The following is a 14,937-nucleotide window of genomic DNA, read 5'->3' on the forward strand; positions in this document are numbered from 1 at the left end:
TAATGTGGCAAGTGCCATATGACAAAGTCACTAAAAAAATAAGCATTGATCTTGACCTTGAGTCTCCGAGATGTGCCACAGGACACTGGCTTAACCATGGCTCTGGAATTTTTTCCCACTGGGGGAGGAAATGAGGAAAAGTTCCATGAACTGGACAGGCCAAGCTTTATCCTCTACCAAGGAATTTGCTGTAATGAAGCAGCTGACAGTGAGTGAGAAAAACTCAAGAGGACTATTCCCCACAGCCCCACTCAGAAGCACTGATGAATGGATAATACATCACCTTCAGGTTTAACCCAAGTAATAAGGGGTCATGTGTGCGCTTATATCGTTTCCGATTTTGTTTTCTTTTGTTTTTCCCCAGTTCCAGAATGCAAGTCTTCTCCAATTTTGGAAGAAATAGTATACACAGATCCTTGTCTCTCATTGTTCTAATTTTATCTGTGCTTTAGTCGTGAAACCCTTTTCCAAACATTTCTAATATGTGGATGGAAAATGTAGGCATGAGTCTCATACACAGAGCTCATTTTAAAGTACAATATTAGGAGGCTTTTTCTAGTTCATAGTTAATCCTTATAATTGCCACAAAATCAAATTACCCAACATGCATCATCAGTTTCCAAGAACTATACACCACGGATCTAACTCAATTCTGCCTCTCTGTCTCTCTAATTTAGAAATAATTAGGAGGACAGTGTTCTTTAATTAATGAAAGGAAAGGCAATAGGAAGTTAGAATAAATACGACACACTTTGGCCCACACAAAGATCTGCACAGAAACACATAAGGGAGAACAAAGACCCGTTCTGTATCCTCTCTCCTGTTTCAGATGATTTTATTAACTACAGGCTTTTATTTATTACCACTCCTTTTCCTGTAGGCTAAAATCTGAATTCACTTTAACACTGGGGCCTAAAACCACACTGGCCATTTCTCTGACTTAGTAGTTACGTGCATAAACATTGTGGGCAAATAAGAAACAGCTGCAGCCACCCTGTCTTCCCATCAAAGGCCAGTTAACCCTCAACTGCACTGACAGCCACTGTGACAGGGAACATCAGCTTAATCCTGGCTCCCAAATCTCTTCCCATTGGAGTGGGAAATGGGAACACATTCCCTGAAACGGGCAGCCCAGCCTTTCCCCTCTACCACAAAAGTTTGGTTAACGAAGCACCTGCCACAGAGAAGTTTATATTTAAGACCCAAAGAACAACAATGAAAGACTGAGAAAAAGCAACAAATTACAGTACTGGGCAGACGGAATAATGCCTGGAGTTTGCCCTGAAATCTCAGGTGGTTCTCTGGACCTGCATAGCCCGAGGGCAAGATACACCGCTTTATCCACAGACATCAAGGTCCTGGTTGGACCAAGGCCAAGTTGAGACCCAAGAACAGTGGTGGCTCCATAATTTCCATATTGGAGGTGCTGGGAGAAGCAATCTTGCTGGGAGGACACTTAAGATGAGAAAACCTCGACTAGTCAAGCTACGAGTGGAGTGGGTGCTGACGGGATCTATGCAGGTCGTAAGCCCACCCCCAGCCTAGTCCTTCCTTGGGCACCACCCAGAGAGGCTTTCTACGGAATGCTCACCTAGAAACCAGGTCTGAATTCCTCCAAGCAGAATTTTCCCAAGGAGTTCTTCAGGCAAACCACATCTCTCTGCCTCTCTGTCTTTCTCTCAATTCCTTGACCACACCTACAACTGTGTCTCTGGCTTCCATTTCTGTGAACCCCAAGCACATGGAGACCACTGAGTGGTCTATTCGCTGGCCAGCCTCTCCCGGGAGGCCCCTGATGGATTTTTCTTTACTTAGGCCTACAGAGCCTGACAAGATCTGGCCTCTGTTACCTCTCTGGACTAGCGGATCTTCTACTCAGTCCCCTCCAGCAACACCGGCTTCCTTGCCCTCTCAAGAGGTCTTTTGCCCTGCGGGCCCCTCTGGCTGGGATGCTGTCCCCAGACATTCGTCGCCTGGCTCATTCTCTCTCTCCTTCCCGCCTTTACTCAAATGCCACATCTCGGGGCACTGTCCATTCTATTTAAAATTTCTCATACCCCAAACCAACAGTTACAAAAGGAAACTGAAGAAATAAAAACAAAATCAATATCACATTAGAATATAGCCATCTCTGGTAACTGCCACATCTCAGGGCACTGTCCATCCTATTTAAAATTTCTCATACCCCAAACCAATAGTTACAAAAGGAAACCGAAGAAATAAAAACAAAATCAATATCGCATTAGAACATAGCTATCTCTGGTAACTGCTGGCCCTGCAGGAAAAGGACCTGGCGCTCTTAGATCCCAGCTGCTTGATTCCATGAAAATCTCCAGGACCAGCCTGCCTGGGATGTTCCCACTTCATGTCCCCACCCTGGAGCTGATGGCAGAAATCCTCATTCTCCGGTTACCAGCACTGCATAGAAGAGGCGAGGTGTATGTCTTCTAACAACAAATCCAAACTTGCTCTTGAAGCATCACCTGGTAGCTCACCCAGCCCTCCGGCCCTACAGCACCTCCTGTCCTTCTCCTTTCCTAGTCAGGACTCCCCCGTCCCTTTGTATATGGCATAAGATAACGTTAAATAGCCAGTTGTCTCCTAGCACTCTGGGAGGCTGAGGCAGGAGGATCGCTCGAGGTCAGGAGTTCAAGAACAGCCTGAGCAAGAACGAGACCCTGTCTCTACTTAAAAAAAAAAAAAAAGAAAAGAAAAAAAAGAAAAAAATTAGCTGGCATGGTGGTGCATGCCTATAGTCCCAGCTACTTGGGAGGGTGAGGCAGGCAGATCACTTAATCCCAGGAGTTTGAGGTTGCTGTGAGCTAGGCTGACATCATGGCACTCTAGCCCAGGCAACAGAGCGAGATGACTCTGTCTCCAAAAAAAAAAAAAAAAAAAAAAGAGCCAATTGTCCCAACATCATTTAAGTAATGATATAATGTCTGTCCATCTCTCTTTTCTATAAGAAATGCCAATTTTATCTTAAATCAATTTTTTTCTTAAGCCAAATTGTAACATCCATATAAATTTGTTTCTAGATTGTCTGGTAGGTTCTATTGGACAATTTTTTTATCCCTGCATTGAGTCCATATTCAATACCAACTAATGATAGTTTTGATATCTCAGAAGACAAATTTCCTCCAAAATTGTTCATCTTTTCTAAGCTATTTTTCTAGTCTCATTTTTTTTATTGATAAGAACTTTAGAATCAGTCTGTCAACCTTCATTAAAAGTCCTTTTGGAATTCTGATTGCAATTGCACTGAATTTATACATTGGTTTCAGAGAAATGGTGTATTTACACTATTAAGTCTGGAAACACATTATGCCTCTTCATATAGATCTTCTTTTAAAAACATCCATAGAGTTTTACAGGTCTGACTGCAGCCCCACAACTAACTCCTTCTACCTGCTGGCTCCTGGGGCACTTTGAATCATTCTGGCATTCACAGACGTGTTCTCCTTCATGTATGTGTTTTTGCTTTCTTTCTCGGGTCTCTTGAAATTCCTGGTCTGTTCATGCTACACTTTCCTATTTTTCTTGCTATGACGTATTCTGGAAGGAGGGAGTGTTTTGCTTTTCAAATATCTTTTCTGTCTTTCTGTGGGATTTGTTGTAGAAGGGAACGTGGCCATCTGGGTTCCATCTGCTTCTTGATCCCTGTCTCATAGCCTTGTGTGGTGTATGTGCGTGAGAGAGACAAACAGTTTGGAAATAGTGAGACCAACAAATCAAGGACACAAACAGCTAGGGAGCAAGCTTAAGACTTAGATCAGAAGTCATGTCTCTATGGAAGACAAGAAAGACTTTGTTTTGGCCGGGCGCGGTGGCTCACGCCTGTAATCCTAGCACTCTGGGAGGCCGAGGCGGGTGGATTGCTCAAGGTCAGGAGTTCGAGACCAGCCTGAGCGAGACCCCGTCTCTACTAAAAATAGAAAGACATTATATGGACAACTAAAAAAATCTATATAGAAAAAATTAGCCGGGCATAGTGGCGCATGCCTGTAGTCCCAGCTACTCGGGAGGCTGAGGCAGTAGGATCGCTTAAGCCGAGGAGTCTGAGGTTGCTGTGAGCTAAGCTGACGCCACGGCACTCACTCTAGCCTGGGCAACAAAGTGAGACTCTGTCTCAACAAAAAAAAAAAAAAAAAAAAAAAAAAAGAAAGACTTTGTTTTAGTTAACGGAGTATCTTCAAGCATCATCTCAAACAACAGGAGTAATCTTCAATCTAATTTAGTTAAGAATGTCAATACTTTACCAAAGGGAAAGAAATCAAGAAGGAGTCAATCCAAAAAATATTGTGCTACTGGCCACCTTCTTTCATTGCTTTTTCTGCCCAATATTTTATTATGAAAAATTTCCAAACTACAGTGAATACCTATACATCCCCATTTAGAATTTACCATTCACATTCCACCATACTTGCTTTATCACATAGTTATCCACCCACCCATCCTTCTGTCCATCCACTAATCTATCTTATTTTTTATGCTTTAAAAATTAAATCGAAGCTATCAGTCACTTTCCCCTACATACTTCAGCATGCACTTCATTAACTGGAATTCAAGATTTGTTTAAAGTTTTTTTCTTTTGCTATAAAATTTATATATAATCAGTGCAAAACTCTTAATTATATATTCACTGAATTATGGCAAATACATACATCTGTGAAACCCAATTCCTTATCTAGATACAGAACAATATCGTCACCCCAAAATTCTCCATGCCCCTTTCCCCATCGAGCCCCATCGCCAACTCCTCACAGTCAACCACAGTTCTGATTTTTTCCAGTATTGATTAGTTTTGCCTGTCTCTGAATTTCCTGTAAATGGCCCTCATGGTTTTGTGTGTTTTTTTGTCAGTCACCTTTCACTCAGCATAATGTTTTTAAGATTCCTGCACATTGTTGCTGCATCAGTGAATAGTTTGTTCCTCTCTATTGCTCCTTAGGACTCCATTCTATGAATATGCCAGTTTCTTCATTCATTCTACTATTGATGATCACCTGGGCTATTTCCAGTTTGGGGCTATTTCCAGTTTGAGGCTATTTGCATAACGCTGCTACAAACTTTTTGTAAACAAACATTTCCATTTCTTATGAGTAAATGCATGGGAGTGGAATTTGTGAGTCATGGAGTAGGTGTGTGTTTAGTTTTATTAAAAAGAAATGCCCAGACATTTCCCAAAGCAGTTGTACTATTGTACATTCACACCAACAATACAAAATTTGTATAGTTGTTCCACATAAATTGGGTGTCATTAGCCTTTTTAATAACAGCCATCCTTTAAAGCTGAAAAAAAAAAAAAAAAAAAAACCATCCTGGTGAGTATGTAGCAGTATGTTATCATAATTTTAATTTGCATTTCTCTGATGACTAATGATGTTAAGCCCTTTGATGTACACACTTACTGGCCGTTCGTTCATATATCTACTATTGTGAGGTGGCTGTTCAAATCTTGGGCATTATTTTTCGGGTTGTCTTTTTTATAACTGAGCTTTGGGAGTTTTTTATACATCCTGGATACCAACCATTTGCTAGATTTGTGTTTTGTGGCTATTTTCTGTCTGTGGCTTGCCTAGCCATTGTCTTGATAGAGTCTTTTGTGAGAAGAAGTTTTTAATTTTGATGAAGTCTAATTTGTCAATTTTTCATGGTTATTTGTTTTTTGTGACCTGAAAAAACTTAGCTCACCCTCCAAATTACAAAGATATTCTTCTACAAGTCTGTATTGATTTAATTTTGTGTATGCTTTGAGGTAGGGGTCAAGGTTTATATCCAGTTACCCCAGAACCATTTGTTGAAAGGACTTTCCTTCCCCTATTGGATTGCTTTGGTACTTTTATCAAAAATCAAATGTCTCTAAAGTGTGGGTCTGTTTCTGTGCTTCCCACTCTGCTACATTGATCTATTTGTCTATCCTTATGTCAGTATACTGTTTTAATTACCGTAGCTTTATAGTTAATCTTGAAGTAAGATAATACAAGTCCTCAGCTTTATTCTACTTTTTCAAGACAACTTTGGATACAAACATTATCTTTGTGATGTTTATTGTTTACGTAGTATATTTTTCCATTCATTTACTTTCAATCTAGCTAAATCTTTTTTTTTTTAGATGGGATTTTGCTATGTTGGGCCCCTCCAATCAATATTTTTATTTAACATATTGTATTTTTTAGTTCTAGAATTTTCATTTGGTTCCTTTTATAGTTTTTATTTCCCTGATGATATTTATTATATTTTCATTCATTGTGAACATGTTTTTATTTATGTTCTTGAGCATAATTATAATAGCAGCTCTAAAATCCTCAACTGTTACTTCTGACACCTGGGTCATCTCAGGATTGATCTGCGTTGATTGTCTTTTCTCTTGAGAATGGGTCACTTTTTTTGATTCTTCCTATGTTAAAAAATTTTGGACTGTATACTGGACATTGTGAATATTGTGTTGTAGAGACTTTGGATTCTAAAATATTTCTCTTAAAAATGTTGATATTTTTTTCATTATGAGACTAGTAACTTGATTGTACTCAAGCTGCAAATTTTGACTCCTGAGTGGCAACTCCAATCTCAAATAAGTTATTTCAGTCTTAGCTGAAATCTGTCTTGTGCATAGATGGTTCAGGGGCCAGTCAGAAACTTGAGAAGAATTTATACAGAGAATTAGAGATTTCCCCTCTCTCGATTTTTCCTGGACTCCCCATTCACTTTCCAAAGGTTGTGAATTGTCCTAAGCTCTGCCCTTGGGTTCTTCAGACCATAGAGAGTCCATGTTTTCTAGAGAATTTTAGCTGGACCACATGGTACCCACTTTGGCTCTCCCTCTGGCTAAAAGTCATAAAAATATGTAACTCCCCCTGTGCTGATCTCTTTTGCCCAATGGCAGCTTTCCCCCAGTATCTTTCTTTTTATTTTCACTCTTCAGTGCCTTCAGATAACGGTTTGGGGGGTTTTGTTGTTGTTGTTTGTTAGTGATTTATATTATGCCATAGTTTATAGTATGAACCAAAAAAATGTGACCCATTCTCAAGAGAAATGACGATAAATAGAGACCAATCATCTGTAGGAGGGTTGGGTCCTACAGGAGCTACTAAACCATGACATAAACAGAACTCTGTCCTTGTCCTTTGATTATTAATATGACATAAAAGTTAATTATGCTAAAATGTATACCTAAAATTATTAAAATAAGTTTTATGTTATATCTATTTCACCATAATAAAAAATTTTAAGGTAATTATGCTACCTAAATATCTAACTTTTAGAAAAGACATTTTAACTTAGAAAAAAATGTAGTGTGTCCAAACAAGGTTTCAGTAATTTCATATGCAAATGAAAAATGCCTTTGCAGAGCCACTATGGGAAGAAAAGACTATATTGATGGCTTTGTGGAATAGCAAAATGCAAAACATAGTATCACTGAGAGAAACAAGAAGAGGAACAAGGTATTATAAAGACAAATTGGAGGGGCTGGTCCTTCATCTGGAGAAAGGATTCTAACTATGCATTCTAGTCCAGTGCTTCTGCAACTAATGTGCATATGAATCACCTGAGGGTCTTGTAGTGCTTGGCCTTAAGGAGATCCTGGGATCTTTCACTTACACAAACCTATGACTTATATTTTACTTGTACTTTAATTATCTGCAATAACAGATGATACTGAATGTGTGGGAGTGGGAGACAGGTGGAGAATGGTGGGTATCTCCATGGGTGGGTAGCCCTGGCTCCATTTAAATGGGCATCTCATGCGAAGAGTGCCTCTTCAATGGTAACATTAACAAAACATCACTCTAAAGGCATACAAGAAAGAGTAACAATGTAGACCAAATTCACGAACATTTTACAGGATTTTTAATGAATATCTCAATGCATATATACTTATACCTTCCTCTGCCATACACCTCTCTTGGCTAAATCCCAGTGTACCTGCTTATCCTACTGAAGGGCTGTAAAATCAGTGTTTCCTATTTGGTGTCCAAGGCAGACATCATTAAATGATTATGATGCACTTCCTCACTGAATATAGCTAGATTCAGAATCTGTCTGAAAATAAGATGTAGGGTGAGCACAGAAGTCGATACCCTATTTTCCCTACTATCTTAGAGCTTTTCTACCCCAAGGTGGACAGAAGCCAGGAATGACAGCCAGGAATCCTCCTCTCCATTTAGGCAAAGACCTAAATAAAGAACCCAATCAAAGGAGTTTGGGTAAACGTGCCTCAGTTCATTTTCCCTACAATGAATAAATTATATCCAACTAACAAGGACTTGTGTGAACAAAAGTGAAGAAATGGTCTCAGAAAACACTTTCAATTGTCTATCACTTTCTTGACATGTTTTTGGGAGCAGAGCTTACTGCATGCTCATTCCCTATGACAGCATATCCACTTTTATTTATAGTGCCTCACCTGACAGTTAATGCAGACCCCTCCGCCTGCATAGATGCCTTGGATGTTCAAGCTTGCCCGCTGCTGCTCAACATCCGGATCATAGTAACAGTCGGTGGCATGGCCGTGGCAGTTGCATGCTGAAAAGAGCATACTAAGTCAATAATCCATCATTGCTACGAGACACTTAGTAAATTCCTCTACATATTACGATCATTCATTGAGCTACGAAAAGTCTATTCTGGAACACCCAGGGCACTCTTAGTGGAAAAATTTTAGGGATTTTTATACAAAAACCAACAGAGAACAATATGTAATTTATAGCTCCTCTCATTAATTAATTTATTGATATTAAATGAGAGCAGTTTCTTTTTTAATAATAAGATATATAATTATAACAAATTAAGATACATCAAAATGCCAATTAAACTTCATACACAAAGAAAATATTATTATTACTGCTGTTACTATTACCCATAATAACAGAGCTCTTGATACACTGTGAAAAGTGTTTTACATGAATTATCTCATTTAATCTGCACAGTAACTCTCTAAAGTAGGTACCATGATCTCTGTAGTCCAGGTGGGAAAGCTAAGGCTTAGAGAGGTTAAGGAACACGCCCATAGTTACACAGCTCCCAACTAAAAGAAGCAGAATTCGACCTGTCTTTGTTTGACTCCAGAATCTATACTCTTAGCCAATACTCTAAACCTTTCATCTCAACACTATATAGCGATGAGCTGGGAATAATCTGAATGTCTAATTATAGGGGAATGACTAAGCAAGAAACGGTATCTTGCTTGACTGTAGGTTCTATGACAGCACGTGTTTTCTTTATGATAGAGCCTAGTCCCCAGCACATAGTGGGTACTCAACAAACATTGTAGGACAGACTTGAGTGCATAGGATGACAATACTCTGTGCCATCAAAAGTGATGTCAAAAAGCTTTTAATAGTTTGGAAAAATATGGGGAAAATATCTAAAAATGTCAAGTGAAAAAGATCAGCCTATAAAATTATACGGATAATATAATCTTGAGTATTTACAGTATGCATAAAAATACTAAAATGTCTAACAAAATATTATAGTGGCTTTCTGCTATGGTCTGAAAGTTTTGTGTCCCCCTAAAATTTGTAGGTTGAAACTTGACCATCAATGATGTGATGTTATTGGGAGGTGATAGGTGCCCTTATAAAAGAGCCCCAGAGAGCTGCCTTGCCCCTTCCACCATGTGAGGGCACAGCAGAAGATGCCATCTATAAATCAGAAAGCAGGCTCTCATCAGACACTGAATCTGCTCCCACCTTGATCTTGGACATCCCAGCCTCCTGAACTCTGAGAAATAGATTTCTATTGTTAGCTTCTCAGTGTATGGTATTTTGTTACAGCAGCCAAACAGATGAAGATACTCTGTTTGGGCAGTAAAATTCTTAGTGATTTTACTTTATTTTTTTTATAATTTCCTAGTTATCTACAAGTAATATATACTAACTTCTAAAATTACAAAATTTAATTTAAAACCCATTTGGGATTTTTATCATTGCCTGGATGAAAAAGACTTAAAGAGTAAAATTCTTACTCTTTCTTAGGCAGAATATATATTCATTACATTCCAATTAGATCAAATTTCCCAAGTCTTTCTGGTAATTTGTATGTTTTAATCAAGTTCCCAGGTGAATATTGCAGGGAAGAAGACTGAATTTGAAATTATACAAATTACTCTGTAACTTGTAAAACAGGCTGAGCACTTTCTTATTTTCATTTCCTCTATGGGGCCATGAATAAAAAATTCAAGGCATTTACATTTACTATATCAGTTATTTCTCAAGAAGTCTGCTTTTTCTTTTAATTGCATATTTCAAATGGAATTTAATGGATTCTAATAGGTCTGACTTCCATATACCACTTGTGTAATTTTTAACCATTTTGATAAGTTTTAAAAGGTTAAAAACATATGAAAAGAAATTTAAGATTTTTTTCATGTATGTTGGAGTGAAGCATGACATTCACTGACAGGTTCCAGTGGTCCCCAACCTTTTTGTCACCAGGGACCATTTTCATTAAAGACAATTTTTCCACGGACCAGGGAGAGGTGGGGATGGTTTGGGGATGATTCAAGTGCATGACATTTATTGTGCACTTTATTTCTATTACCATTACTTTGTAAATATAATGAAATAATTATACAACTCACCATAGGTTAGAGACTCCTGTGAAAAACTAATCAAGTTGTGAATGTTAGAGCTCATGTAGTAACAGTTATTCAATCAAAATATCCTAAACCAGTGCCTGAAAGCAGTAGAAGAAATACTCCTGATTGTTACCTTTCCCTCTTTCTGGTCTGCTTAGTCAGAGTTGAGGAATGGGTAAGTCATTGAGAAGGAACCTGCTCACTGTGACTATAAAGCGAGAGTGCCCATCCTAGTGACACCCTGGCCTTAGGGACGTGCCTTAGCATTCGAGTCAGGCAGCATCGACACCTCCCCACAACGGTAGCATCTCTCCAAACACTCTGGGAACTCCTCACTGGACACGGCTTTTCCATAAGTTTACCGGCCATAAGAGATCATCAGTCTTATCTCTCAATAGTTAAAAAAAAAAAAAAAAAAAAAAACTTGGTCAAGAAAGTATAAAGTACAGATTTTTAGCCACCTACTTCAACAAACCTGGATTCAAATGCCTTTTGGCAATTTCAAAAGAGCAAACCCATCTTCAAATGCTAAGAATATTCAGAAAAATGGGCCACAGTCTCTCAAAGCCAATAACTTAAAAGTCACAAAAATGTTTTTGGCTATCGGAATAAATATGTGGCTTTTCAAGAAGATTGGCTTAGAGGAAAATCTACCATCAGATGTCCTAGGGCTTGTTTGTTTAAAACAACAGTTTTCTTACTTTATATCACACCCATGAGCCAAAAGCAGCCTCTTGTCTTTTCTCTTTCCTTCCTTTGTCCCTCTGTCCTCTTCAATCCTACTGATCCTGCCTCATTACTCCGCCCATCCCTCCCTACTCCCTCAAGGCTCCCAGCTCTCTGTTTAGACATCACTTTCACCACCTTCTCCAGACCTCAGTCCTCAAAATAAGAGTCCTATCCAGTGTCACATCCGAAGAGATGGTTAAAGGGTTAAAATTTTATAGTGGCTGCATCATATTTAATATTGCTAAAAAGAGGGGCCAACAAATCAAAGCACTCAGCCCAATCCTTGTACGCATGGAGGTTTCAGGCACATTAGTCATTATTATTGTTGTCATTTTTCTTATATTTCTATCTGAATTTAGAGGAGGGCATTTTTCCCTCCAGTCTGTGAGTTTTTTATGACAACAGACAGACCTGAGTCCCTAAGACTGACGTGACCCCAACCTCTTCAGGAGTGCGGGGAAAACAGCCTCAGTGCCCAGGGAGAGGAGGGAGAAGGCCCTGCTCTGGGCCCCAGCCCGGTCTGGCCTCGGCCCACACCCACCTTCGCATGCGTGGCTCTGCTCCTGCGCAGGCTGCCAGCGCCTCTGATGGTGCCCGGCACAGCAGCGGTCACACGTCTCCCCGCAGGTGTGGTGCTGGCATTCACACCGAAACCTGGGCATGTGGGCAAAGCGATCTCAGTTACTGAAAAGTTTTGATGAAGATCAATTGATCCTATGTGAAGAACTGACACATGAACTCGGTCCTCGTGGTCATCCGTGGTGCCATTCATCGAGGAATTATGAGGACACGGCACCTTGCGAGTATTACTTCAAGTCTCCCTTATCCTGCTGGTTGTCTCTGTTCTAGAGACGGTGATAGCAAGAGTCAGAGGTGTTAAGATACTTTCAGGTGGTGATAAATGGAGAGACAGATTCAAACCCAAGTTTGACTCTGAAACCCCCGGGCTCGCTCTTCTCTACCACATTATGTTACGATAAATGGACAAACGAGCAAAGCAAGTGCGCCGTTTACTGAGATGTTTAAGTATCACATCTTCACAAGGATCTGGAGCCCCGTGAGAAAGGTCTGCTCGCGTTTCTCACTCTCAACCTGTGGCCACGCCCAGAGATTGACTGAATTCAAGAGACAGCGACTACTGAGATCCCAGAGGACTCTGCTCCCGAAGGCTGTGCCAGCTCCGTCGCGGGGCCAAAAGCGGAGTCACTCAGCAAGACAAAGGGTTAAAAATCTAAGTTCAAAGGAGTATATACAAAATGGAATTGTTATGGCCTTAGCATTGGACTGCAATTCTCAGCTTTGAGCTCCTCTTTGTCTGTGCTTGAAAGAGGATCAAAAACAGTTGTCCAAGAAAGCGCTTAGCTGTGCCTGTGCGGATGCCCAACTCTCCTGGAAGGGGAGGCGGTGTGGCGTATATTCCGTTAGAGAAGGGGTCATCCTCCTTCACACTCCACTGCCTGATAAAGCCCACGGACATGGATTTAACCGGCAGCACAGAACAGCTGGAGTCCACATGGGCTCTTGTCAGAGAAGCAATTTCAGCTCATTGCCAATTACATATGTGGCATAGGCTGGACGGCAAGAATATTTAGGGAAGATTATTTGAAGAACATATAGTCCAACTACACTCACAGGGAGATTAAAATTGAGAATAGCAAAAAAAGGAGCTGGGTATCTATCTGAGTCACATTGGTACCCCCAAATCATTGCTTTCCCTAACTGTCTCTCAGGCCAGGCTGATGGTTGGTATTACATCTGCTGAAAAGATGTTATTAAAGATGTTGTTGATTAGAGCTGTGGTTCCCAACCCCCAGGCCGAGGACCAGTTAGGGGCCAGGCTACAGAGCTCCGCTGCCCCCTGCAGTCCCCCAATCCCCAATCCATGGAAAAATTGTCTTCCATGAAACTTAGGAACTGGGTGGTGGGTGGGGTGCACGGGTGGTGAGCGCATCACTTGCATCACCTCCTGAGCTCCGCCTCCATCCCATCCTCTCACCCCCCATCTATGGAAAGATTGTCTTCCATGAGATCAAGCCCTGGTGCCAAAAAGGTTGGGGACTGCTGGATTAGAGAATACTCTTCATTATGACTACTCTACCCTACCCCCAGGGAAAAATTCTCATCTGGTCCTAGTGTCAAAAATCACATTTCTCCTAAGCAACTGAAATCATGTTTCTCCTAAGCAACTAATTGCTTTTTAGGTTATAATCATAGTGAAATATAAAACCAAGCAGGTTTCCTTTTTGAGTTGGCTGCTAGGAAGCTCAGAATTGAATGTGTGTGATCCTTCTCCCTATCTTTGCATCAAGGTCAACATGGTAGGCATCCTTGGTTACAGCCCTCTTCTGCTTCTTCCTGGGCTCTGCCTGATTAGCAACTAACTTGTATGATTGTCTGGCCTTGGCTCCATCCATTAAGTCACTGAACCACTTTAAATATATTATAAGATTGTTTCCTGTTCATGGGTGTGGATTTCATCAGCATTTGTTCCAGGTCAGCTTATTGGGCAGAAGCAAACCAGCATGCAGGGAAAGGCAGGCAGTTGTGTTTGAAGGGAACCAGTGGCAAACTGAGCCTTTCACCAAGGCCTGGGGAGATGTCCCTCCACTCATCTCTATTAGGAGCAATTAACAACCCAGTATAGAACTCCTCCAGGTCTGCCAGGGTCTACAGGGTTTGGCAGCTCTTCTAAGTGGGAAGCTCAGCCCCTCTGGGATGGTTTGTACTCCCTTCCCACATGGTGCCATTTTGTTCCAGGCTCAGGGACATTAGACCAACCTCCTCGCTCCCCTCTCTCCAACTAAGAACTTATCTGATCTGACTTCTAGTGTCTTGGGCCTTACCCTCCAGGAGGTTACATGGTGGAGACAGATTAATCATTAATGAACAAGTCACTGTCAATTAAAGGTTAATCAATTGGTGTATAAGCTCTCTCGATAGCACTACCTGTCCCAGGGACAACAACTTCAGGGACTGTGGCTGTCAGGTAGAAGGGTTCCACAAAGCACACCACAGAAGCTGGTAGCTAGCAATTCTGCCTGAACACAAAGCTGGGCCTAACAATGTACAAACCTGAATCTGACTAAAAGTAAAATATACCTCTGGTCAATGCTGCTCATAGGAAATTGTAGACTTTACATAAAACATTGAGAGAGAATTATTACTATGTCTAGCATCCAGTAATTTCCAGCCCTTAAAAGTATCCCTCTTGTGGTGGCAACACAAATGCATTGCTGAACACTTAAGATTCAGGCATCTTACTGTATACAAAATATACCTCGATTAAAAAGAAAAAAGGGTGCATTCATGTTCATAGCAGCATCATTCACAATAGCCAAGAGGTGGAAGCAATCTAAGTGTCCATCCACCAATGAATGGATAAGCAAAATGTATATGCATACATACAATGAAAAATTATTCAGCCTTTAAAGTAAAGAAAATTCTGATACATGCTCAACATCAATGAACCTTGAGGAAATTATGCTAAGTAAAATAAGACAGTCACAAGAGAACAAATACCAAATGATTCCACATATATGAGGTGCCTTAGAATCATCAAGACAGAAAATGGTGGTTGTCGGGACTGGGGTTGGGGGAATGGGGAGTTGTTTAGTGGGTACAGAGTTTCA

The 14,937-nt window shown here is 40.5% G+C and overlaps 1 protein-coding gene across 2 annotated transcripts in view; it reads right to left on the minus strand.

The window, feature by feature from the left end:
* The window catches only part of LAMA3 (laminin subunit alpha 3), a 229,945-nt gene that overhangs the window by 158,176 nt on the left and 56,832 nt on the right, over positions 1–14,937 (minus strand). For both annotated transcript variants that reach the window (XM_069468520.1, XM_069468519.1), the window contains exons 7-8: positions 11,850–11,962; positions 8,408–8,526 (exon numbers count right to left, since the gene is read on the minus strand). In XM_069468520.1, the coding sequence (XP_069324621.1) occupies positions 8,408–8,526; positions 11,850–11,962 (232 nt within the window). The remainder of the gene's footprint in view (positions 1–8,407; positions 8,527–11,849; positions 11,963–14,937) is intronic.

This window comes from Eulemur rufifrons, chromosome 5 (assembly GCF_041146395.1).
Source record: "Eulemur rufifrons isolate Redbay chromosome 5, OSU_ERuf_1, whole genome shotgun sequence".
NCBI lineage: Eukaryota > Metazoa > Chordata > Mammalia > Primates > Lemuridae > Eulemur > Eulemur rufifrons.